General features: G+C 59.8%; 8 protein-coding genes across 8 annotated transcripts; 4 read left to right on the forward strand and 4 right to left on the reverse strand.

Annotated features, from left to right (window-relative positions):
• Positions 1-751: 751 nt before the first annotated feature.
• Positions 752-1,957, forward strand: BXZ73DRAFT_76573 (uncharacterized protein; the record flags this gene model as incomplete). Its single annotated transcript, XM_048022471.1, has 5 exons — positions 752-833; positions 889-974; positions 1,037-1,179; positions 1,233-1,376; positions 1,567-1,957. The coding sequence occupies 5 exons, from the start codon at positions 752-754 to the stop codon at positions 1,955-1,957; spliced, it is 846 nt and encodes a 281-aa protein (XP_047879045.1).
• A 1,469-nt stretch (positions 1,958-3,426) lies between these two features.
• On the reverse strand, positions 3,427-4,233 carry BXZ73DRAFT_35679 (uncharacterized protein; the record flags this gene model as incomplete). The annotated part of the gene is made up of 1 exon (XM_048017869.1): positions 3,427-4,233. A coding segment is annotated over one exon (807 nt), but the record flags the coding sequence as incomplete, so codon positions are not given.
• Positions 4,234-6,333: 2,100 nt separating this feature from the next.
• On the forward strand, positions 6,334-7,744 carry BXZ73DRAFT_89290 (Clavaminate synthase-like protein; the record flags this gene model as incomplete). The annotated part of the gene is made up of 8 exons (XM_048025224.1): positions 6,334-6,393; positions 6,454-6,479; positions 6,538-6,664; positions 6,726-7,079; positions 7,133-7,350; positions 7,408-7,477; positions 7,553-7,621; positions 7,676-7,744. The coding sequence occupies 8 exons, from the start codon at positions 6,334-6,336 to the stop codon at positions 7,742-7,744; spliced, it is 993 nt and encodes a 330-aa protein (XP_047879047.1).
• A 354-nt stretch (positions 7,745-8,098) lies between these two features.
• BXZ73DRAFT_100175 (uncharacterized protein) lies at positions 8,099-9,446 on the reverse strand (the record flags this gene model as incomplete). Its single annotated transcript, XM_048014491.1, has 4 exons — positions 8,099-8,180; positions 8,273-8,394; positions 8,445-8,801; positions 9,129-9,446. 4 exons carry the CDS (start codon positions 9,444-9,446, stop codon positions 8,099-8,101), a joined length of 879 nt encoding a protein of 292 aa, XP_047879048.1.
• Positions 9,447-11,868: 2,422 nt separating this feature from the next.
• BXZ73DRAFT_36734 (heterokaryon incompatibility protein-domain-containing protein) lies at positions 11,869-13,195 on the forward strand (the record flags this gene model as incomplete). Its single annotated transcript, XM_048017891.1, has 2 exons — positions 11,869-11,988; positions 12,560-13,195. Coding segments are annotated over 2 exons (756 nt in total), but the record flags the coding sequence as incomplete, so codon positions are not given.
• A 2,427-nt stretch (positions 13,196-15,622) lies between these two features.
• BXZ73DRAFT_100177 (uncharacterized protein) lies at positions 15,623-16,271 on the reverse strand (the record flags this gene model as incomplete). Its single annotated transcript, XM_048014492.1, has 3 exons — positions 15,623-15,703; positions 15,757-15,967; positions 16,255-16,271. 3 exons carry the CDS (start codon positions 16,269-16,271, stop codon positions 15,623-15,625), a joined length of 309 nt encoding a protein of 102 aa, XP_047879050.1.
• A 2,425-nt stretch (positions 16,272-18,696) lies between these two features.
• BXZ73DRAFT_100178 (uncharacterized protein) lies at positions 18,697-19,628 on the forward strand (the record flags this gene model as incomplete). The annotated part of the gene is made up of 5 exons (XM_048014493.1): positions 18,697-18,806; positions 18,883-19,150; positions 19,204-19,275; positions 19,333-19,421; positions 19,472-19,628. The coding sequence occupies 5 exons, from the start codon at positions 18,697-18,699 to the stop codon at positions 19,626-19,628; spliced, it is 696 nt and encodes a 231-aa protein (XP_047879051.1).
• Positions 19,629-20,156: 528 nt separating this feature from the next.
• BXZ73DRAFT_100179 (uncharacterized protein) lies at positions 20,157-21,701 on the reverse strand (the record flags this gene model as incomplete). The annotated part of the gene is made up of 5 exons (XM_048014494.1): positions 20,157-20,229; positions 20,284-20,489; positions 20,543-20,593; positions 20,658-20,853; positions 21,295-21,701. 5 exons carry the CDS (start codon positions 21,699-21,701, stop codon positions 20,157-20,159), a joined length of 933 nt encoding a protein of 310 aa, XP_047879052.1.
• Between the last annotated feature and the right edge of the window lie 2,230 nt (positions 21,702-23,931).

Raw genomic sequence — 23,931 nt, forward strand, 5'->3', positions numbered from 1 at the left:
AGCTGTGGACTCACCCTTGGCCTCCGCCACCGTCGACCGTACGCTCTCGCTCGAAATTCCCAGCCCGTCGTATGAGTGCGGAGAGTGGGTGTTCACCGACGAGGCGGCCGACAGTCCTGAGCGGCACCGTAGGTCAGAGGGACCCTGGCAAAGAATGAAGACACTGGCAGATACGTACCGAGCTAGATTCGATGACAGGTGGCGAAGGAGCCGATGCTGTCCAGAGCCAGCGAGATGGCTAGACCGCCTGTTCAGTAGCTGTGGACGCAACGATACGCAGACTGCCAAAAGAACGCACCCTTTGAAGGCGACTCATGCTGGTCTCACTTGACCGCTTGACCACGGGAGGACCGCTGAGAAGAAACAAGAGCGTGTCGCCCGCGTCCAGGGAAGAGGCGCGAGGCTTGAGGAAATGTGGACGAAGAGCAGGAGACTCGAGAGAGCGAAGCACCTGTGCCTCCGGCGTCCGGGTGTTCCGGCGTCCGGAGTTCGCCGGTCCGCAGGGCCCAAACAGGCACCCCCGAAGATCCGCGTCGGCGCCGACTCCGAAGACCACACCTTCTGGTCGCCCACGATGGCCGTGTCCGAGGCTGAGTTCCCTCACCCCAGCACGATCATCCCCTGCCCCGAGGCGACGAAGGTCACAGTCGGCGACAAGTACTACATTCTCTCGCACTGACTACCCCGCCGCGGGACGCCCATAACATGGGGCGTCAACCTCGGGGCGGACAACGCGACGAACGCGGTGAACATGGTCAAGGCGACCGTCAGGGCGTTCAAGAGCACGGTCGCGAAAGCGTCGGGCGTCGTCCTGGACTGGATTGCTATCGCAGGTGCCCCAGCCGACGCGGCGAGCATTCGGGACAAGCACGTCGCTGCGGGGCGCAGCATTCGCGCAGCAGCAGTTCAAACTACGCGCGATCTATGATATTGATCGGGATCCTGGACAGCAATCCGGAGAGGGCAATTTCGATGTGCGTACAGATGTTTTTGCACGCATCTAGTCGGCTCACGCGCGCGAAATAGCATCTCGCAGCACCAGTATTCGGCTGCGTTCTGTGACGGCGGCGACTTCCTGCCCACGTCGTTCATGAGCAATGCCCATGTTCGAGGGAACCTGTCGCTTTTTGTACCGGACATCGAGGCAACCCTCGCTCGCGGTTTGCCGTACATTCTTGGGTAAGTCCATTGCACTCGCCACTCGCGACGAGCGCTGAACGGCTGCATCGCAGGGAGACCAACAGCGTCGCATGCCATGGCGCGCCCGGGGTCAGCAACACCGCCGGCGCCGCGTTGTGGGCGGCCGACTACACTCTCCAAGCAGCCATGCTGAGCATCGCCGATGTCTTCTACCACGAAGGCATCGGCTACAAGTAGTACAACTTCGTACGCATCCTCTCTGCCAGCGTACCGCCGACCGGCTCTCCGCTCACCTCGCACCCCAGCTTCAGCCGGTCGCGCTCAACCGGTCCATCGTCAACGGCTCCGCGCTCGACGCGCCGCTCCCGCCACACATCGAGCCGATCTATTATGGGGCATGGCGGTCAACGCCTTCGTCGGCCGCAGCGGGAACGCGCGCGTCGTCGAGCTCGACGTCGGCGACAACAACGTCGCGTGCTACGTGGCATACGAGCACGGCCGCCTCTTCCGCGCCGTGTTCGTCAAGCTGCATGCGTGGCTCGCGTCGTCCACCGGGGCGCGCCCGAGCGTCCACATCGACCTCGGCTTCGCGCGCGGCGTGGGCGCAGCGGGGAACGCGTTCTGGCACGGGGGCGGGAAGGCGCGCGCGAAGCAGCTCGTCATCGGGCACGTGGACGACACCGAGGGCCTGACGTGGGCGGGGCAGAGCTACGAAGACAGCGGGGACGTGTCGCCGACGGGGCGGATGATAAACAAGGAGGTCGTGCTGAACAAGGGGTTGGATTTGCGCTCGACGGAGGCGGTCTTGTTGTTCTGATTGGGGATGGAGACGATCAGAGTGCTGTCCACGAAGTAACAAGGTACTCGGATCGATAGGTGTATCATTACATGTGCATTCAGCGCTCACTGGCTACACCATAATATGCTACTCTGGGCGTGTAGCAATCTGGGAGAACTAGAGTGCGTAATTTGACTAAGCCTGCGATATCAGCGAAGGCTATCTCCAGGTTCCGATACGATCCGCAGCGCCATCTTCAACGTCTCCCCGGTCCTGCTCAGCGAACTCGTCGTGAACGACACGTCGAGCGCCCCTCGGCTGGGCCCCAGTGAGACCGTCCGCGTCCACCGCGTCCACCCGCGGATGTGGTCCCTCGCGCAGTCGTGCACGTCCGTCAACACCCCGTTGAACGAGTCGTCGTGAACGTACACGTGGGCGAAGTGGGCGCCGGGTCGGCCCCCCGGGTCTCCAGCGCGCGATCCTGCGGGTGGGGCAGGACTGCGGGTGCCAGACGATGGGGCGTGCCCACGGGCACCTAGAGAGCGAGGTGGATGGCCGGCAAGAAGAATGTCGTCTCGATCCGGGCTCTCGGGCAGCGTGCAACGACCGAGGACGAGGTCGACGCGGGCTATGTGCCTGGACACCGCCCCGTCGACTTTCCTGGACTCGACGATCAAGAAACGCAGCGAGAGCGAGTCGGCGGGGCTCCAGGGGACGGGAGGTATGACGCTTTCGCTGTCGTATAGATAAAACTCGGGCAGGCTGGCCAGGTTGGGGAAGGAGAGCTGGAACGGCGACCCGATCGTTGTAGCTTCACAGAAGTGGCGGAGGTGCTTCAGGCTGGGAGGAACGGAGAGTGGGTCTGCGGAGTACGGGGGCCGTGTGGCGACGTGGATCTCCGACATCGTCCAGTGGGAATCGGGTGGAAGGCTGACGGAAAAGGAGACGGCGCGGATGTTGCGCTCGCCGGGTTTCCTAGATGTGATATAGCCCCCGATGATATAAAGCGGATGCCCATGGACGGAGTGGTCTTGGTGCCGCTGGAGAAGAAGGTAGCAAGGCTGGCGACGAGACTCCCCGCCGACCACCACGATGTCTGTGCAGAACAGATTGAGGAGAAGGAAGGTCCTTGCTGCATCCAAATAGATCACTGGCGCCGTTAAGAGCATCCCGGATGGCGTGTTGGCGAACGTGGGAGGCCGCAAGGCATGAGAGGTCCATGCCTTCATCTTCCCAGCCAGTGGGCCGAGCGATGCGATGCGAGCCTATAGGGATGGGTCAGCGGATCGCGTCTACGGGACGGCATATCAACGAACCGTGAATGTTTTCTTCCAGCTTCAGGGCCGAGTCGCTGGTTCTTCGTATCGCATGTTCCCCTGCCCCGAGTATGCATAGGCGGAATGAGCGAAAAGGTAGTGATACTGGCCCATGTCGAACGTCCACAGAGATTCTCGGAGACTCACGGTGAGCCTATGGAGGGTTGTGAATACGGCTGGGCTACTCCCGCTCCAACCGAAAAGAGAAACATCGCCGGATGTTCTGAGTATCTCCTCCCGCAGCCTGTATAATGCGTTCTGACCTTCGCCGTCCAGCGTCGGAAGGTTGACGCCGAAGAGCCCAAACAGACAGTAGGCCGCGTCTTCGGTCCTCGTCGTCTCCCGCTTCGACGCCCATGACATGCGCGCAGCCACGCTCATGTCGGTGAAGTCCTTCTCCAGTCGAACGACCTCGGAAGGGATGCCCGTGATGTCCTGTAGCAGGTCTGCGAATTCAAACTTCGTCCCGAGCGGGGTCCACTCCTTGGAGAAGAAGACGACGACGCGCGATGCGAGCAGTTCTTGGGGCGTCCACCCGCGCCGGTGCCATCTGGAAAGCGAGAAGGCCGTCGTAATACCGCGTGAAGTTGGATCGTCTTCAACGGAGACATCGTTGAGGTAGACGTAGCAGACGCCGGAGAGCGCATAGTAGCGGAACATGGAGTTGATGGCCTCGGTGAGCTCGGCGCTGCTCGTCTTGTCGATGCAACACGTGTCCGCCCACGCCCACTCGTAACCGTCGCGTTCGGCAAGAGTGAGGAAACCGCGGATTTTGGGCAATATGAGATCGCGGGGAGATGATAGGGCGTGTTGGTGAGTGGACGTTCGAGTAGTTACTGAAGTTCCTGGGCATTGATCCGCGTTGATCTGCACCTTCTGAACCGTATCCTCTTGGTAATATTGCAACCAGACGTGGGAGAGTATGGCGTAGCCACCGGGAACGGCCTCGGGCCCAGGCAAGAACTTGAGCTCCGCTCCAGCCGTGCTGAGCAGCCACATGGTCTGCGATATGAACGCGTCAAGATACGAACTTTCGGACAATTTCAGTGACGAAGTACCTGATCGAGGACGTGGGGATGAGCGAGATGGAGGAAAGGACTGCGAAGATGTTTGTGTCAATATATACGCTCTCGCCTGACATGGACGCCCACCTCGACATGATGCATGGGCGATCCGCCGTATCGCCGGCGAATCTATTGGACATGACGTCATAGCTTTACGGTCATCGTGAGGTCCGAAAATCCACGGAAACGTGCTGGGTGGAGGTGAGCGTGAGGCTCGTCAAGTTGGTTGGCGGTTGGGTAGAGAATTCTAGGAGCGCGAACGGCGACAACGGAACTGGGATGTCCAGCGAGCTCGGTTTCAAGAAGTAGTCTCCCGTTGCGTCACGATTCGTAGATCCATCTTCATCGGCTGCCTAGCGGACTCGTCGCGAACGACAGCTCCAACGCAGTTCCAGGCGACCGGGGGTCTGGGAAGGGCGGAGTCTGTCGCGACCACCGCACCCACGTCTGGATACGGTCGCGCGCGCAGTCGTGCACGCCCGTGAACGTCGCACGCGCATGAGTCGAGGGTCACGAGCGGGTTGTACACCTGAATGCTGGTAAAGTGCGCGCCGGGTCCGATTCGACCCACATCCGGTGGAAGCGCGGTATCGGCGACGGTAGAAGGAGAGCAATAGCGACGAGGGTGTGCGGGAAGAGTCTCGTCCTGGGGAAGGGTGCACCGACCGAGCGCAAGCGGGAGTGCAGACTCCGTCCACGACGCGCGGTCCACTTCAACGGAGGTGCCCTTGAAATAAAGAGCTTGTCGTCAGGGCTCAAAGGTACGGCGGGGACGATGGCCGCGTTTCGGTCAAGGTGAAAGGAGCGCAGGTCAAGGGCGTAGAAGTCGGGAAACGTAAGCTGGAACGGCGCCCCCATCATCGCCGCTTCGCAGAAGTGACGGAGACACTGAAGGCTGCGCCCGAGGGAGAAGCGGGTCCGCAGAGTACGGCGGTCGAGTGGTGAGATGGATGTCAGACGTGGTCCAGCTGGAGTCGTGCGGAGGGTCGACGGAGAAGGCGACAACACGGATGTGGATGGGGATGGGGATGTCGTATGGATCTTCGTATGCGAGTGTGGACACGATCTGGCCTGTCACCCCGCAGTGGTAGGGCGGGCGACCGCGGACGGAACGGTTGTCATGTCGCTGGATAAGGAGATAGCAGGGGCGACGGCGAAGTTCAAACGTTCGCCATCGATCCACACGGTATCGGCGCAGAAGAGGTCAAGAAGGGAGGAAGTTCTTTGACGTATCCAGATAGAGTACTGGTGCGGTCACGAGCATCCTTGTGGGCATGGCAATTTATGCGGGAGACTGAGCTGACGTCTTCATCTTCTTTCTGGTCGCTCTGAAAGGCCTGAACGTTTGAACGGTCCTGCGAGAATTCTCAGCAAGTTGTGTTCATTTGGAGGAAACAACGAACGAACCTTAATCATCCGGTTGCTGCGTTCTGGACCAAACTTCGGCTTTTCGTGCTGCATCTTCCCTTGAACTGAGTACGCATAGGCGGATTGGGAGAAGAGAGATAATATCGCCGCAGGTTCGACGTCCAGAGGTCCCGAGGATATCAAATTGACGGTGTGACGGGGTTTTTGAAGACATCGAGCGGGGTTCCGCTCCAAGCGAAAAGTGAGGCGTCGCCGGACGTTTGAGTATTTCCCCCTGGAGCCTGCCATAGTACGCGTTCAGGTCGAGCTCAACATGGTCGCGATGAAGAAGCTGTGGCTTTGCGGCACACGAGCGATGGCACCAGGCAGATCCCGCTTACATCAGCTTTCGCGTGCATTGGCGCCGCCTTCTCGAGTCTCGGCGGGCAGACTTGGTTGTCCACTTCCTCCTCCACACGCACTGAACCACTCACCATCCACATCTATCCTGCCCTGCGGAGCTCTCACTAAGACGCGCCTTGCTCTTGACCTTCTCCCCATTTTACTCTCTCCGAAGTCATGAGATCGTGCTGCACATTTCTCGTGGAGTACGCAGTGCGGACACCCTTCTCATGAACTCAAGGGCCAGAGGTATGCTGCGATCTACACTCCCTGAGTCAGTGCTGTGATGCCTGGTCTTACACCCTGCCCGCCTTTCCCTCAGGACATCCCTACCTGTCCTCTCTTGGTGATCGACTACGAGCTTATCCAAGCTGGAGATGCGGACGAGATTGAGAAGCCCTGAAAGGCTGCGACGAAAACGGGGTTTTGGCAGTGAGTGACGGCTCCGTGCTTGAGTGAACATTACGACTCACCAGCGATCCGTTCCAAGCTTCACGAACCACGGCGTATGCGAGGAAGCGGAAGGGATGTTTGCGATGGGCAAGGGGACGATCTCTCTTACCCTCGAGGATAGGCTCCTCTTCGAGCAGGGAGCCCAATGCGTTTCGTTCGGGTGCGTTCTCTCGAATATCGTGCATTTGCGCTCCCCACCGACCTCCGCATCGGCACGGCTACCAGGATACCGGCGTGCAATTCACCGACGACAAAGGCACGCACGACGTCCCCGAGTTTGTTGACATCCCCAAGGACGACGCCCTCACCTGGCCGGCCGTTGCACACCGCACGTACCCCTACGCCGTCAACGCGCAGATGGAGTCCACCATCACGCCGTTCGTGAAGAACTCGCTCGCAATCAACAACCACCTCATCGTCGTCCTCAACGACAAGCTCGGGCTCCCTGCGGGCACGCTCGCGTCTCTGTACAAGGCCGAGGAGTTCAGCGGATGCATGGCGCGGTTCCTCAGGGCGCCGCCGTATCTTGGGCCGGAGGAGAAGACGTTCCTGACGGCGCACACAGACTTTGGGTCCTTGGTGAGTGATTTGCCTTGTGCCCCCTCGCATTGTACCGACATCGCTCTCCCCAGTCGTTGCTGCACAACCGCCTCGGGGGCTTGCAGGTGCTCCCGCCCGGGTCAGACCAATGGTTCTCCGTCAATGTCAGCGATCCTTCTCGATCTGCCGCGCTCATGCTCACGCAGTCGTTCGTCGCTCAACCCCTGCCCGGACACGCAATCTGCAACGTCGGCGACGCCCCCAACATCTTTTCTGGCGGCATCCTACGCTCCAACATCCATCGTGTCGTGTGAGTTTGTCCGCGCAACGTGCCTATCCGATACCCCGCGTCTCACACCCTTCCCAGCCCGCCTTCACGGGAGCAGGCCCAGTACGAACGCCACTCCGTCGTGTTCTTCACCCGCCCGAACGACACCGTCGAGCTGTGCGCGCTGTGAGAGCAGAGCGAGCGGATCGCTACGGCGGTTGCCAACGCGCCCCCGGGCAAGTAGGCCCCTGGCGTGACGGTGATGGAGCGGCTGCTGAGGAGGGTCAAGTGGCAGCGGGTGACGAACTACAAGGTGTGTCTTGTCCTGCCGATGTGCGCTGTTGCGAAGGGCTGATGAAGCCGGTAGGGTGCGGAGAGCTGGGCGGATAGGCGAGTTACCGAGGACACGGCAATTCCGAACCAAGGGAAGATCTGAACAGTCTCGAATAACGTGTATGTAGTATGTACATTCATAGCTCTTAATGAAAACAGGCGTTGTGAACACCCCCGATTGCGCCATCTCGGGACGGGGATTCATACGTGAACATATAAAGACAACACATGCAGCCGACCGTTTCTGGACACTCAAAGTGCAGGCCTCATCTACAGAGCCTTGGTGTACCCGACGACTCACGAGCACGCTTGGCATGAACGACAACCCTGATATTTCTTTCGCTCATGGTGGTACAGCAAGACGTTAAGCAAAACGTAACACGCGTAGCACGATACGGAGGGTCGACGAACATCACCATCCCTACCCTCCAACATCCGCGTACAACAATCAATCCACTCACCCCACCGCTTCCATACCCTGGTGCCTGGGATTGCCCATCCTGTCCGCGTACGGCTCGAACTCCATGCACTTCGGTCCACTGAACAGAACGACGGCCGTCTGCAGGGTGGGGCACGCGCCGCACAGCCGGCGGGCGAGCGTGTGCGGGTCGAGGGCGCCTCAGCCGCGCACGGGGGGTCCGCGACGTGGTAGCATAAGATGCCGACGACGAGCACCCGGAGCGCGGGGAGGCTCCCGACGGCGGCGATGAGGCCGTCCTGCAGAGCAACACGTGCGTCAAGGCCGAGGAAGCGCTAGCGGAACCACTAATTCGAGGGACGTATGACGATCCGGGGGCACCTACGTCAGCGAGCCCCGCTGCCCGCGCGACGTCGTCCCGGGGTGTGATCCCGATCACGAAGACGATGAGGTCGCATGACTCCGTCGTGCCGTCCGCTACCTCGACGCCTATCACGCGCGCCCACCGAGTCGGATTCCGAGGGGAGGTGTAGACGCGGACCGCGAAGGTCCCGCCGAGAAAGCGCACGCGCATTCCCTCGATCCGCCGGCGGACGATGTCGCCGCCCTGGGTGTCGAGCTGGCGGGAGAGCGAGTAGTGGGAGCGGTGCCCGGCTGTGGCGGCCTCGAGCCCGAGGAGTCCTCCGCCGAGGACGTCGGCCTGGTGGAGCCCCGTCGATATAGGCAATGTGTCTGCCAATCTCTGTCCAAGCGAGAAACAACCTGGGTCAAAAGCGTCAGATATAATATAGACAGGGCGAAGCGGACAAATATCACCTTCCGCCTCAGTGTTCGCGCCGACCCGCCTTTCTCCTCAATCTCCTGTCACGCGCGTGCCACACCAGGACGGCGATCGTGCAGCTCTATCGGCGGATGGACCGATTTCGCGATCCTATGACACTTCAATTTGTGAGGGCGCCGCTTCGCACAGGGACCACGCTAAGTGCGTCGGAACGGGGAAGCCGGGATGGTGGGGCGCGAGGAGGCTTGTCGGAGGGCGCCGCGCGTGTCGTCTCGTTTTGACAGACACCTCCGTGGGCGCGTAGGGTTGTGTCGCGACAACGAGTTCCAATATGGCCGGACCGAGTCTGTGGATCATGTCGACGATCCTCTCGATGTTGTCGTTCACCCACTTGCGTGCACTCGCCGAGCGCGGAACGTCGGGCGGGACAGCATCCATCTGCGCGATCTCGTTGTCCGTGAGCCGGAAGGAGCTGTTCTTGATGCGTTCCAATTCATGCGCAACGCTGATGTCCACGCGCGACCGCAAGTTCTTGACCACCCCGGGTATACCGCTGAACGGTGTGAGTGGGTTTGCGCGAAAACTCTGGCGGGCGTGGCCCGACATTGTGGGCTTGGTCGACTTCTTTGTTTCCAGCCGGGGCTCGAGCGTTCGCAACACCATGAAGATCGATTCGGGCGTAACGCTCAGCCAAGGAGGAAGTTCGGGTGCGTCCGTAGAGAGTCGAGTCGACAGGTTTTCGAGAGCGCGCAACAGGCTGTAATGAGAGGGGAGTTGGTGCCGCGAAAATATGGTCTAGTGTGTCGCTCACCAGTTGTAACAATAGGACAGCATTTAAGAAAAGCAACGCAGAGACGGGAACTTCCTGCACGATCGGCGTTTCGAGTACGTCACCGCGCATTGTCGTCCCGCCCAGAACTTCATCCGTCACCTGGGACCTTCGTCGGCCGGATCTCCGCCGCTTCAGTATGGGTTCGATGGCGCCCGCGAGGAAGGGGACGAGTCGTCGTTCCTGGGAGTGGTATGGAACTGCAAACGAAGACTCGTAGAGATGAGGCCCAGCGCAGATGGTGTAAAAGGAACGGAGAAATACCACGGGGCGTGTGAGAGGGCTTGGATCACGGAAGCACTAGCTGGGGGTTGGACGATGCGTTTTAAGAGGCACATATATATCGGACGCTGCCTCCGACTATATGCGAGGGTATCAGAACAGGCTGTGCTCGGAGCAGTATGGGGAGATCGAGACCGGACGAAACATCCAAGGAGCAGGACGTACCACACGAGCACCGTGATCCTGCTATTCGTGATCGACCATAGCGACTGAAACGCCTCCACCCATCTCGTGCATAGATTACGCCCACGCCTTTAAGTGAGCGATCTTTGGGTCCGTTGGGTCCTGAGCAGAGAAACGATGGCCGTAAGACAACAGGTATGGAGTAGGAGGACGATTCAAACGTACGGCAGACGGCCTCCACCCCTCCACCCATCCTCAGGTGTATCCGGATTCGCCTATCCTCGTCACCCAGTTGGAATAGCCAAGATGGAAGGACCCAACTTCAAAGCGTGTCTTGAAGGCCGACCTGGAGGGCTGATGACGTCTGTGGCGAAGAGCAGAAGTTTGGCCAGCTGCAGAGAGTTGTTTCAAACGGAGAGACGTACCTTGGATGAACGACACATCACAAGTATATCCCATGCGACAAAAACCCTCGTGCACTAGCACCGGGGCCCGTTTCTCGGCTTGCGGAAGCGATGTTGCACAGACGACACGACCTGTAGAAGCAGCTGCGGTGCCGCGTTGAGCGAGTGCGTCGTAGCACAATTGAGGAAAGGTGCGTACGCAATGGGAGTGGTCTGGGGAGAGAGGACGAGCTGCTCTTCTCAGACGGAGCTGAGCCCGATCGGAGAATGCGGACCGTGATATCGTTGGCGCTGGTGCCTGTGGGCGCCACGAGTGAACCAGCTTGGAACCAGCAGCCGGTGACTCTCTGCTCTCGCCATCCCCAAAACACACGGAACATGCTGTGTGTAAGTCCTTCTCCCAGCCGTTTCCTTTCCGATTCTTGAGCCGCACCACGACATTGTGTAAGCCTGTTCCGAACCACCCTCTGTTCGGTACGTATTCCTCGATATTAGGCGTTGTCGTCGAGCGCACCGCGGTGCCAAGTCATGTGGGATCAGCTGGCCATCTATCTCAGGAGTGCATATTTACCTCCGAGGTTGTGCGGCCACTGCCGCGCTTCCTCATCCGGGAGACGGCGTTGAACGGCTCTCTAATCCCCCGCTTCTCGCTCAGCTGGCGTGTTGTGCACATTCGCGTGCATCCACGAGCGGTGTGGAGGCACTCGCGCGCGTTTACTGTCTACTCCGGTGATCCAAACATCGTCGAACATCTGGGGCGCCACTTATCGGCGTGCGTACATTCCCCCGAGGTAGTATCGGACCACATCGTGTACTACCTCTCGACGAATGACATAGAACACTCTCAGCTTCGCCCAGCGGATTACACGCACGACATCGATACATCTAACACATTATTCGAGAGAGAGAGATATATATAAATCATCTACGCTATGTCAGTGAGGAAAGGCAGGTCATCACGCCCCGGGAGCGCGAAGCCGGCCCGGACTCTGCTGGCCGTCATATCTCAGGAGACGCTCCGACGCTCTCGGCTGCTTTCACCGCATGTTCGAACTTCGCGTTGTGGGCGTGTGGGACCGCAGTCTCCCTCGCTGCGACCTGCCCTCTACCGTCTCGCTCTCGACCCATCTCACATCTCCCCTCGTCCATCTTACATCCCCTCCGCCATCGACTCCCTCCGTGATATCAAGTACAGGAAACCCCGTTTACTGGATACTCATTGTACGTCCGGATACTCATTGTACGTCCGCTCTTCCGATGCTCTGCATCGCATTCACTCATGCTCCCCAAGTGTCTGTACTCCTCCCGCGAATCGTGCACATCACCTCTCACCCGGTATTCATCCTTACCCTCGCGAGACATACATGTGCTCATATTCGTGAAAGAAGCGATGTGGCTCCTGGGCACCGCGCGCGCGAACCTCGTCTTCTTTCCCCAACCTGAAGACGTCCCTGGAGGCTATGCTATCCTGTCGCACACCTGGGGAGGAGAGGAAGACTCGTTTCAAAAGGTTCAAAAGCTGAATGCAGAATCCAATAGCACCTTCTCCCCCGAAGATCAACGTCCCTTGCCCCCCACTGAGCTCCGATCTCTCATTTCCCAGGCGGTCTCTGAAGAAGCGGCCGTTCTCCGAACCCTCATCTCCCAGGAAATCTCTCAAGAAGCGGCCGTTCTACGAGCCCTCATCTCCCAGGAGGTCTCTCAAGAAGCGGCCGTTCTCCGCGATGAGCTGCGCTTTCTTGTTTCTGAGACGGTCCCGAAAGAATCTGCGGCTTGCAAAAACTTGAAGAATGCTTTCCATAAAGTGAAATCACACATCGTGCAAAAGTTCAAATTGCTACTACACCTACGCCCTTCCCGCCGTACCGAAATTTCTCCTGGATTAGTCCAGGACGACGCGGGTGGGAATCGCCCAGACAGACGACCATCCAGTACTGAATGCGAGCTAGGTTCGTGGAATGATGAAAACTCGTTTTCCATACTCGGCGCTGACATACGAAGGTCGCTCGACAGATTCAGGTTCAGGTACTCCCGCGATACCGTTTTCCCCTACTCCTACACCCGTTCAAGGACTTTCTGAGCCATCCCGCTCGTCACCGCCATGGTTCAACCCACGCGATCGCCTCACTCCAAAAGTTCGATCATTTCTTGAGCTCGCCGAAAAGCACGGGCACGAGTACGCTTGGGTAGACACGTGCTGTATCAACAAGGAGAGTAGTGCCGAGCTCTCGGAAGGCATCAATTCCATGTTCCGTTACTACGCCCTCTCTGCCATTTGCTACGTCTATCTCAGCGACGTCGAATACTACTCCGGCACTCGTTCACGTCGCATGTGGAACGGCTTCCTAAAAAGCCGCTGGCACTCGCGGGGCTGGACGCTCCAAGAGCTCATCGCGTCCGGCGTCCTCGTGTTCTATTCCAATGAGTGGATCTCTCTGGGCACCAAGTACGAGCTCGCCGACCGCCTAAAAGAAGCAACTGGGATCTCTGCGGCAGTCCTCCGCTTCGATAGCCTGTTTAGCGACGCGAGCATCGCGACGCGCATATCCTGGGCGGCGCATCGGAAAACCACGAGGCCGGAAGACGCTGCCTACAGCCTCTTCGGGCTTTTCGGGGTCAATATGCCGACGCTCTACGGCGAAGGGCAGCACGCATTCTGCCGGCTCCTTATGGAGATCTTGAAGACTTCGCAGGATCCTTCGATATTTCTTCTGGGGGATCGACGGTATACGGGCAATTTGGAACAACTCCAGTCGGACCTTCAGGGAACACCTCAAAGCCGAACGCGTCGTCATCTTCTCCCCCTTCGGCCTTCGCCGACCTTTCGCCTATCCGGCCCTATTACTAGGGGAATCAGATACGAACCCAGTGCCCGCTCGCAGAGAGGACAAGATGAGGTACACTGGTTTGGATGCCATTCTACGCTGTGCTACATTGACGACCATTTTAGCACAGCTCGATTGCAAGCACGACCACAGAACTCCGTGCTCCCACATTCTCCGTGTCACCAGGCGGGATCGAGCTCCACGCGGCCGTTCTACCTCTGGATGATGCGGGGGGATTCCTCCTCGTCGACTTGTTCTGCCGAGATCCCGACCCCGTCTTCCTCTTGCTTGAAAGGGTGGACGACGAGCCCAATGCTGGCGCTGCTCCGCTATACCAGCCCACAGAGGGCCCCGTTGTTTTGCTGCGGGAATCAAGCACGGCGATCGACTCACATGGCTGGAAGATGACCGACCTCCGCGTTGTAGCCCTCCCACAGTACACCGGTGACCTCTCCGAGCGCGAAAGCGCAAGGATGGAGTCGCTGAGGCGCTTCTGCGAAGCCACCACTACTAGCTCCCCCTTTCACCTTGTCTTTCGCGACTTCCTACAGCTCTGGAAAAGTCAAATGGTCTTTGACGGTGACGCAAGCACCCTGCCGTCGCCTGCTTCCACCGAAGACGTCTTCCTTCGTTTCACTCACAGCTACTATCGTCCAACGCTCGTAGTCGTTCTTGGGACATGCTCTCAAGCCGAGTCCGCCATCGACAACCGTGACCCACGCTCATCCAGGCCAACCTCTCTGTCATCCCGGATCGCCACGGAGACGCCAGGTCCAGGCGTACCACGCCGACCACGCTTCTGCGTCCTTGGTTGGTCCGACAGCGATGAAGAAGCCCCGGCCGCTGGGGCTGCACATTCGTGCGAAACGGATCACCTCGATATGGACGGACCATGGCCAGTGGAGCGCCGAACGCAGTTGACAAATATGCTTGGGTTCAGAGAGGAAGTCGTGTTATCGTTCTTTCCTAGTCCGTTGGGTAGAGAAACGCTGCAAGTGAAATTCCGGTTTGAACGAGACAGGATGTTTATACGATAGACGAAGAAATTGATTTGTGTACAGCTTCAGGTCAGACGTAGAGCGCGGCCTATTGTAAATATCACCGTACATTTTCCAAAGCCAACCAACAGTTCCATCTATCGATGGCACCGCGCTAAGAACGGTCGTGACGATGCTGTTGCACGCTGATGCGGCGCCAACCCTGGCGTAGACTCGGTGGCAGGGGTGAGGGCGAGGGAGCGATCTCGCGTATCCGCGAGGCTCGGGACGTTGAGTGAGGTGAAAAAAAGGCAAGATACGATGCCCTGCGTGGAGGCAGAACGCACGGCGCACGGAGTGGACGAGGACGGGGGAATAGACGTGAGGAAGAGGAGGTCGGACACACCGGCTGGTAAGATGAAGGACGCGAGGGCGAGAGTCAGGAAGGGGTCGTGTGCGTGTGCGTGTACAAGGTCGAGGTTTAGCGAGAAGAAGTCGAGGCGAAACTGGATGTGCACACCACACACGCGAGAATTGAGGGAAAATTGACTCATAGCCTACATGCATACAGCGCGCGCGGAGCAAGGGCGTATCTAGGAGAAGAGACTGTACCGAAGCCAATTATGAGTCCGTGACGGGGATACACTCCGAAAGAAGCGAGAGAGAGCGTGGAGATGGACGGAGGTGGAGAAAGAGAGAGAGACATGAAAAGGGGACGAAGAAGGGGGAGTCTTGTAAGAAATCAAGTGATAAGATAACGTACGAGGACGGCTACGGGGTGCCATCGCGACAAGGAGAGGACGCTGCGCCGCGGGCGGCGGTGGTGGAGTGCGCGCGGTGTAGACCGCGAGAGTGCACGGAGGACGCCGTGGTGCGATCGCATGCGTCGCATCTTGACGGGCCCATGCTATATGCCTATGTGGTAGTCATATGGTATCCGCGGGCGGATAGCGAAGGGTGCGCGAGCCGGAATAGACTAGGTACGCGAAGACGAGGACCGAACGCGGAGATGATCGCGCGGGCGTACGTTAGCCTGGTCGACGGTGTAGGGTTCGTGCTCCTGCACTGTACGGCGACAGCGCGTGCGTATCAGTAGAGAGACCCGTTATACGGAGGTGTGATGGTCAGTGCGAGACGGGTCCAATGATTTCCAGTGCACTCACTTACAACCAAGCAGCATTCAGGACCACGCGCACTGAAAATCGAGTTCTCAAGAGTAGATGACCTCGCTGCGCGAGTGCTGTGGTCAGTTCTCCATCTGTGTCACTGTCATCCGCGTATTCTCACCGTTATATTAGTGTGCCCGGTCTCCTGATCTTGTATCAACATGGACACGTCCGCTTCAAGGAGATCGAGAGCATGCGGCTGCCGGCGCGAGCGCGCCATGCGCCATCCACTGGCTTCGCTGCGCAAGAACTGGGGCCTATGCAACGGGATTAGCGATGAGTGAGCGTGCGATATTTCCAGCGCGTGTACCATGAACCCAATGCTCACACCGGAGTACGTGCACACCAGAGTAGCCTGGATCCCGATGCGCTCCATCAGATCTGAGGCGGCGTTGGGTTGGGCGAGAGGCATAACCAGGCAGAGGTCCCGCCCAACGGTGGCGTCATGGATGTCGAGGAGGGCGAAGGGGTCGGCTTGTTCCTTGGTCGTCGTCGGGACGCTGCTCCGAAGACGAGACGGTCTGTAGATAGGTGAGTCAGTGCACTGTATCAAACGAGGGTATCTCGGAGTACGTACCATTGAGTCCAACACCTCCGAGGAGGAACCCAAGCTCGGAGAGGCAGTCCGTCGGCGAACTCCCGATGTCCAACAGGTTGAATAGATCAACCACATCGTCCGTCCCGGTCTATCAATATCGCGCGCGTCCGTTACAGGATCAACGCCGCAGACGAATCCCACCTACTGGGATTTCTGCAGAAGAGAGTCATCAGTCTCCAATGACCGCTTTCAAGGAAAGGTCAAACGTACACCGGGTTGTAGAACATGGGGAGAGCGCCTCGGTTCCGCGGGCCGTCTCTCCGCGTAATCCCGAATCTGCCGTAGCATGCTCGTCCACCCTTCCAGATGCGAGGAAGCTCGTCTGAAGACGCGCCCTGCCTGAAAACTGGGTCCCAGCACGTGTTGATCCTCCCGCATCCTCATTCAACCTGCGCATATACTCACCTTCGAGTATAGATGAGAAGGGCACGCGTCCAGATCAGACGTCGCAGTGACGTCACCCCGCTTCCCAGCTCGAATCTGTGTCAAGGTGACCTCACACTGATTGGGGAAATGGGCGCAGAAAATAGCGGGATAGCGCGACGGGTGTGGAGAGAGATCCGGCGACCTAGACAGGGGATTCTCAAGAGAATTGAACAAACGGCACTCACATGGGATCCGATGTCAGAACGTCGCCAACGCTACGGCGCGCTGGGTGACGCAGTCGTCCTGGTTCGTTCAGATATCAACGGCCGTGGACCGCTGGAGGTGGAGTCGGGGTGAGCTGCACGAGGGATCGTGGTTGATATCGAGAGAGGCCGTGGGGTTCGGGGAGAGGACCAGTACGTGTAGTAGCGAAATGGCACGCTGTGAAGAGCGGGTGCCACAGTCGGCATGGAGGATGCGAGGGAAGTGAGTGCGACGACACGCGCGCGCGCGGCATCGCGGCGGGTACAGCTCGAGCGCGAGCATGCGTGGGGCCGAGCAGACCGCCTCCCCCGCGTCCGGCTCGGCTTGTACCGCGTGCAAGAATGCGGTGGTGGCTCCCACTAGGAGTCGTCGCGGAGACAGTCCGAGGCGCACGGTAGGGGCTTCGCGCGAATTCGAGGGCGGTTAGATGCTTGAGGAGCGTGGCAAGCGCGAGCAATGCGTCGGTCTCGGGGCGGAGGCGCAGCGCGCGCGGAGGGGAGCAAGGGGGCGGAGGAGAGGCCACGCTCGGGCCAGCGCGCGGGGAACGCGTGCGCGTCGGGTGTGCGGGGGTGCCACCACAGGCGGCCGCGGCCGAAGATGGAGGTGACGACGTGAGTGAGGTCGTCATGCGAGGCGTCGAGGCTCACGCGCGTGGGCGCCGGAGACGCGTCGAGATGGTGGTGAAGGGCCAGGAGAGCAGCCGAATGCGCCCGGCGGAGAGGTGCCCGCAGGGAGTCGAGGCGGAGGGCGTCGCAGAGACGGCGCGCTATTGGGAGCAGCGCGTGACGATGACGGTGTGCTCGGCGGGAAGATGCACGGTCGGGAGGGACGTCGAAGGGAACGTCTTTTCCCGTGCGTTGGGAATCAAGAGGATGAAGCCGTGAAGGACGGAGAGCCGCGGGGTGGCGGAGAGGAAGTCCGGCGGTTGGGGCGCGACGGCGAGCAGCAGGCGGGAGCTAGGTCGCGCTGGGTACTTGTGGCCGCAATCCCACGCAGACTGGCCCGCGTGGAACGTCGTCGAGGGAAGTGGCAGGATAAGAGGGCGGCCGCTCCAAAAGGTTCGTCCACACCTCGTGCTCGCACACGTTTTGGGTACGGCCAGCATCGGGATTCAACGGAAGCCACCGCTCTCGTGTTCGCGGAACGTGGGGCCGGGGCCGAGTTTTCAGCAACACGCAGTTCGCGAGGCGTTGCCGCTGTCCGTGGGTGTACTTCGTCGACCTTTGCGGAGAACGCGAGAGCCTTCCGATGCCACATGGTCAAGTTGTGTGCTCTTCAAGGAGCTCGTGCGGCCCACCTGTCGAAGGTTGTGGCTCATGCGGCCGCGTCAAATTCTTCACATTCGTGCGGTCCCGCAGCCTGCGTTGTGCTCCAAGAAGTGTGGCGACGAAGTACCTGAACGCGGAGGGGGATGTCAGCTAAAACAAGTCCGAGGATGGTGCCACGAACATATACGCATGTTCGCCATCGACATAGAAGCGCACCTTGGCTGATGAACAAGTTGAAAGACAGTGTGGCTTGCACCCGAGCAACAGACCTCGCTTACATCAGCTCTCACGCGCGTTGGCGCCGCGTTCTCGAGCCTCGGCGGGCAGACTCGAACGTCCACTTCCTCCTACCTTTCCCCATCCACACCCATCCTGCCCTGCGAAACTCTCACCAAGACATGCCTTGCTCTTGCTTCGCCACTTCATCCCTCTCCGAGCCATGATATCGTGCTGCAAGTTTAGCACATTTCTCGCGGAGTACGGAGTGCCGACACCCTTCTCATGAACTCAAGGGGCATAGGTACGCTGCGATCCATACTCCCTGAGTTGGTGTCGCTATGCCTGGTCTGAAAAATTAACCGGCTTTCCCTCAGGACGTCCCCACCTGTCCTGTTCGGATCGACTGTGAGCTCGAGATGCGCATGAGGTTGAGAAGTTCTGGAGGGCTGCGACGGAGATAGGGTTTGGTAGTGAGTGACTGCGCAGTGCTTGAGTGAACGACGTTACGACTAACCGGTGATCCTTCCCAAGCCTCATGAACCACAGCGTACACGAGGAAGCGGAAGGTATGTTTGCGATGGGCGAAGAGACGATCGCTCTTACCCTCAAGGAGAAGCTCCTCTTTGAGCAGGGTGTTTCGTTCGGGTACGTTCTCTCCAATTGCTTGCTTTTGCACTTTCCACCGGCCTCCGCATCGGCGCGGCTACAAGGCAGACAAAAGCACGCGCGACGTACCTGAGTTGGTCAACATCTCCAAGGACGACACGCACGCCTGGCCGGCCGTCGCGCGCCGCATGTATCCCTCCGCCGTCAACGCGCCGATGGAGTCCATCGTGACGCCGTTTGTGAAGAACTCGCTCGCAATCAGCAACCACCTCATCGGCGTCCTCACTGACAAGCTCGGGCTCCCTGCGGGCACGCTCGCGTCTCTGCACAAGGTCGAGGGGTTCAGCGGATGTACGGCGCGGTTCACGGTCTTTGGGTCCTTGGTGAGTGATTTGCCTTGTGTTTCCTCGCCTTGTACCGACATCGCTCTCCCCAGTCGTTCCCGCACAACCGCCTCAGCGGCTTGCAGGTGCTCCCGCCCGGGTCCGACCAGTGGTTTTACATCAAGGTAAGTGATCCCTCTCGATTCCTCGCACTCATGCTCACTTAGTCGTCCATCGCTTAGCCCTTGCCCGGAGACGCGATCTGCAACATCGGCGATGCCTTCAACATCTCCTCCGGCGGCATCCTGCGCTCCAACATCCATCGCGTCGTGTGAGTTTGTCCACGAAGTGCCGATGCTCCGCGTCTCATTCCCTTCCCAGCCCGCCTCCGCGGGAGCAAGCCCAGTACGAACGGCACTCGGTCGTGTTCTTCACCCGTCCGAACGACACCGTCGAGCTGCGGGCGCTGTCCGCGGAGAGCGAGCGCATCTCTGCGGCAGTCGCCAACGCACCACCGGGGAAGTACACCCCGGCGTGACGGCGATGGAGTGGGCTATTGAGGAGGGTCAAGTCGCAGCGGGTGACGAACTACAAGGTGCGTCCCGCCCCGCCGATGTGCGCTGTTGCGAAGGGCTGATGAAGCCGGTGGGGTGCGGAGAGTTGGACGGATAGGCGGGGTACTGAGGCGGACCAGGGGAAGATCTGACTAGCTTCGAACGACGTGTACGTACTATGTACAGTCGTAGCTCTCGATGAATACATGTGTTGCGAACACCCCGATTGCGCCGTCTGCGGATGTGTATCCATACGTGAAAATGTAGAAACGACGCGTGCAGCCAACCGTTTATGGACACTCGAAGTCTATGCCCCATCTGCAACATCTTGGTGTACCCGACGAGCATGCTCAGCATGAACAACAACCCAGATTGTTATTTCGCGCATGGTACAGCTTGAATGCTTCCTCCTGAGCGTAGGGCCGAAGGTAACAACGTATGTATAATATTGACACGATACGGAGGGTCGACGAACATCACCGTCCCCACCCTCGTGAGGACCGCAACTCGTCCTACATAGCACCCTCGCTGGAAACCTCCCCAGCCTCACGCTCCACGTCGCATGGTTCTGCAGAAATTTCGTCCCTGCAAACGCACGAAATCAGCCCAACATCCGCGTGCAACGATCGATCCACTCACCCCACCGCCTCCGTACCCCGGTGTCCGGGTTTGTCCTTCCTATCCGCATACGGCTCGGACTCCGTGCACTGCGGCCTCAGCTGCACCCGCTCGTTCAACGCGCGCCCGCGCACCCCGCTGAGCAGAACGACCACGATCCGCAGGGTGGGGCACGCGACGCACAGCCGGCGCGCGAGCGCGTCCAGGTCGAGCCCGCGCATGAACGCCTCGGCCGCGCATGGGGGGACCGCGACGCCGCGAGGTAGCACAAGACGCTGACGGCGAACACCCGGAGCGCGGGGAGGCTCCCGACGGCGGCGACGAGGCCGTCCTGTGGAGCAACACCCGCGTCAGCGTTGAAGGAGCGCGGGCGGAAGCGAATTCGAGGGACGTACGACGATTGCAGGGGCGTCGACGTCCGCGGGAGAGGCTGCGTGGTAGTCGGCGATGAGGGTCGCTTCTAGGCACTCGATCTGCAGAGTGCAGGCGCGGCCCATGACGCGGACGATGCCCCGCGCCAGGACGCCAGCGTCGAAGCTTTCGAGGGAGAGGTGCACAGGCCCGAATGGCTTTGACGATGAAAGTTGGTCCCTTGATGTAGAGCGTGCGGATGGAGTAGGAGGGCGCAAGCAAGAACAGATCGTTGAGTAGGGCACGGCATGATTGCAGCGGCTCGTGACTCAGCCTACTTGGGGAGAAAGTACGAGGGCCAGGATTAAGGTGAACGCATGCTGAACGCCGCGGCTTTCATGCCGCCCGGCCGTGTACTTCTGGATCCGAATCCGCAGTGCCGGAAAGAAACGTTGTGGGTCCAAGGACTTGAAGGGGGCGAGAAAGTCCAGTTAAGTTGAGGACGAGTTGAAGCTCGCGGCTCGAATCCTTCGAGTCTACAAGTACCGTCGAGGCACTCCTTGAGAGCTCGAGGCTCGGTCGGACTCGCCCCGCACTTCTGCCGCCCAGGAACTGCGCCTGCGCCAGACGCGAGGTCGCCAGAGTGTCTCCGAGACGCTCCGCTCCACCAACAGCACGCACGCCGGGTTCGCGGAGTGCGCGGGATCCGCTGCGTTGGGCGCAAACGGCGATGTGAGGCGGTGGAGGGCGCGTTGCGTTGCGCGTGCCCAGGTTGAATCCGGGCGGTGAGGGCGGGCCATGGGCTGCGGCCGTGAGGGGCTGGAGGAGACGGTCCCATGAGGATGCGAATGTGGATGCGCGCGCGCGTTGCTTCGCCTGCCGTGCCGCTTCTCCTCGTCGACTTGAACCATCGAAGAGCCCTGGGTGATCGCGTGGTGAGCAAAGAGGCTCCAGCAGAGGCTCATCCGCTGCTTGCGCATGTCCTGGATCACACGCTGGGTCGGCTCGGAGGCGTACGTCAATAGCAACAGCGGCGACGAGTCCGAGTGCGGCCTGCGCGGGTAGGGCGATACCTCTGCGACGTCCATCGTGCCGTCAGACGGGGGGCGGCCACCGGAGATTTGGAAGGCCTCCCGCAGAATGTTGGCGTTGGCGGAGGAAGACGGGAGGAAGTGCGCGCGGCGAGCACCGCAGAGGGCGAAGGCAAATGTCCCTCTTTCGACGATTGGACCTCCCGGCGCCGTGGACGGACCCGTTGCACCTGGGCGGCAAGCGACTTGTCCGAGGACAAAGGCGCTTCGGCCGGCGACGGCGAAGACGAGCTCGTAAGCGCATCGTTCTCTGACAGCGCAGGCGCAGTCGACGAGCCTGGACAGGGACTTGCGCCAGTCGACGCCGATTCCGGGATGTTGACGCACAGCATCCCCGTCCTTCCGATGAGGGACCTCGGACAGCGTCCAACGCGCTCATCGCTGGCGAGCGTGGTCGCAGGACGAGGGGTCTCGCACGTTCCCGCTGCTCGGAGCCGCGCTGCCGCCGTTATTGCCACCACTCGAACACGCGCCGTCTCCAGTCAGGCAGAATGCGGAAGCTCGAATTCTGCGCGGGGGGCAGCCGGCAACACGCCCATCGCCGCGCAGCGGTCTTCCTCCACGAGTTTGGGCGAAGCCTGCATGTTGGGGGGCGGGACCGTGTCGGACGGGTACAGGGGCGTGTGCGGCTTGGAGGCGACAGGGACCGGACGGGAGCGTCGACATCCATGGAGTTCGGGGTGGAGCCGACGACAGGGACATCGACTTCGCGGTCGTCGAGAGAGACCGGAACCGTGGGCTGTGCGTCGTCCTTCGTCGTTGGGCCGTTCGATGGAGTCAGGGGATCGACATCGATCGCGTCGGTGGGGGCCTCGCTGGTGCTTCTGCAGTACTCGTTGGACACACCGGAGTGTGCCTAGAACTCCGACGCAGCTTGCGAGATGACAGGGCCTTCGACCTAGCCCTCCTTTTTTTGTATATAGTGTGCCTGACGGCGTCAAGCCGATGAACCTGCTGCTCTGCCGGACCCCGGCTGCGCGGTGGAGGGGTGTTGTCCTTCGCATGAATCGCGACGCCAGTAGAGGCCGAGGCTTCTTTCGTTCGAGACGATTGTCTTGACGTGTGCACGTGGGAGGCTCTTGGAAGTAGATTGGCCCAGCACTCCTTCGCCTAATGTTCTGACCAGTCGAACAGGCATGTTCGACGGCGTTGCTCTGGGATAGGGACCAAGTATCGGAAAGCGGGGAACGGGAAGGGGAGGAGAAAGGCCCCGGAGTAATCGCAAATGCGAAAAGTTTCGATTGCAAAGAGACTGGGGACGATATGCCATATCCGAATCCTGTGATATCAATCATTCGTGCTCGAGCCGGTTGACGGCGGTTAAGGATGATGGGCATCTATTATGTGCGATATGTCAGAAAGTGCATCGAGCATCAAAAAGCGAAGCAACGTACCATGGCTTGGTTGCAAGCAGTATCGTCTCCGTTGTATACCACTAGCCTATAGTCGACCCGGGGAAGCGAGAAACTATAGTTGCGGACGAAATAGAAACATCGTCAGCACAAGTCGTTCCATATGATCGCAGCACAACACACACCTCCAGTAGTTGCGCGGGGCTGAAGCACAGCAAGCCCTTCGACTACCGTTCACTGCCCTTCCCTCTACGGGTTGAGCCATCGAGGAGATTACGGGAGTGTCCACCACGCCGGCTCGTAGGCAGCCTGTGCAACGAGACACCGTCGTCCGAGCGCGAGGCCGCCCAGCGAGTAGAAGTTCGCTAAAAAGACTCGTCAGCAACCGCACGGCAAAATGTACAGTGGAGAGGAAAGCCAACTGCGGGACGCGGTAACAAAAAATACGGCCTGAACTCACCTTCAGCACTGGACTGCTTCCTGAGCGCACCCGCGAAGGGTTCCAGAGCGACATACACGTTGAACAGGTCGACGCTCATCAGCGTTGACAACGTCTTGTATTTCGCCCATATATCGATGCTGCATTGAACGTGCGACTCGGGTACTGAAATCGCCCATACTATGAAAGCTGAGCGAGAGCGGGCACGTCTGAGAGGACGCGGCTATTGGGAGGGTAATCAATCGACATTGGTCGCGGTATGGCGGGAGAGTACGGCTGCGGACTCACCCCTGACCCCGGCCACAGGAAGCTCTCGCTCAAACTCCCCAGCCCGCGGAATGGTTGCGGAGAGTGGATGGCGGCCGAAGTCCTGAGCGGAACCGGGGTTCAGATCTCAGAGGGGCTCTGACGCAGAGTGAAGGTGGTGACAGGTACG

Source organism: Epithele typhae (genome assembly GCF_022376455.1).
Source record: "Epithele typhae strain CBS 203.58 chromosome Unknown BXZ73scaffold_16, whole genome shotgun sequence".
Classification (NCBI taxonomy): domain Eukaryota; kingdom Fungi; phylum Basidiomycota; class Agaricomycetes; order Polyporales; family Epitheliaceae; genus Epithele; species Epithele typhae.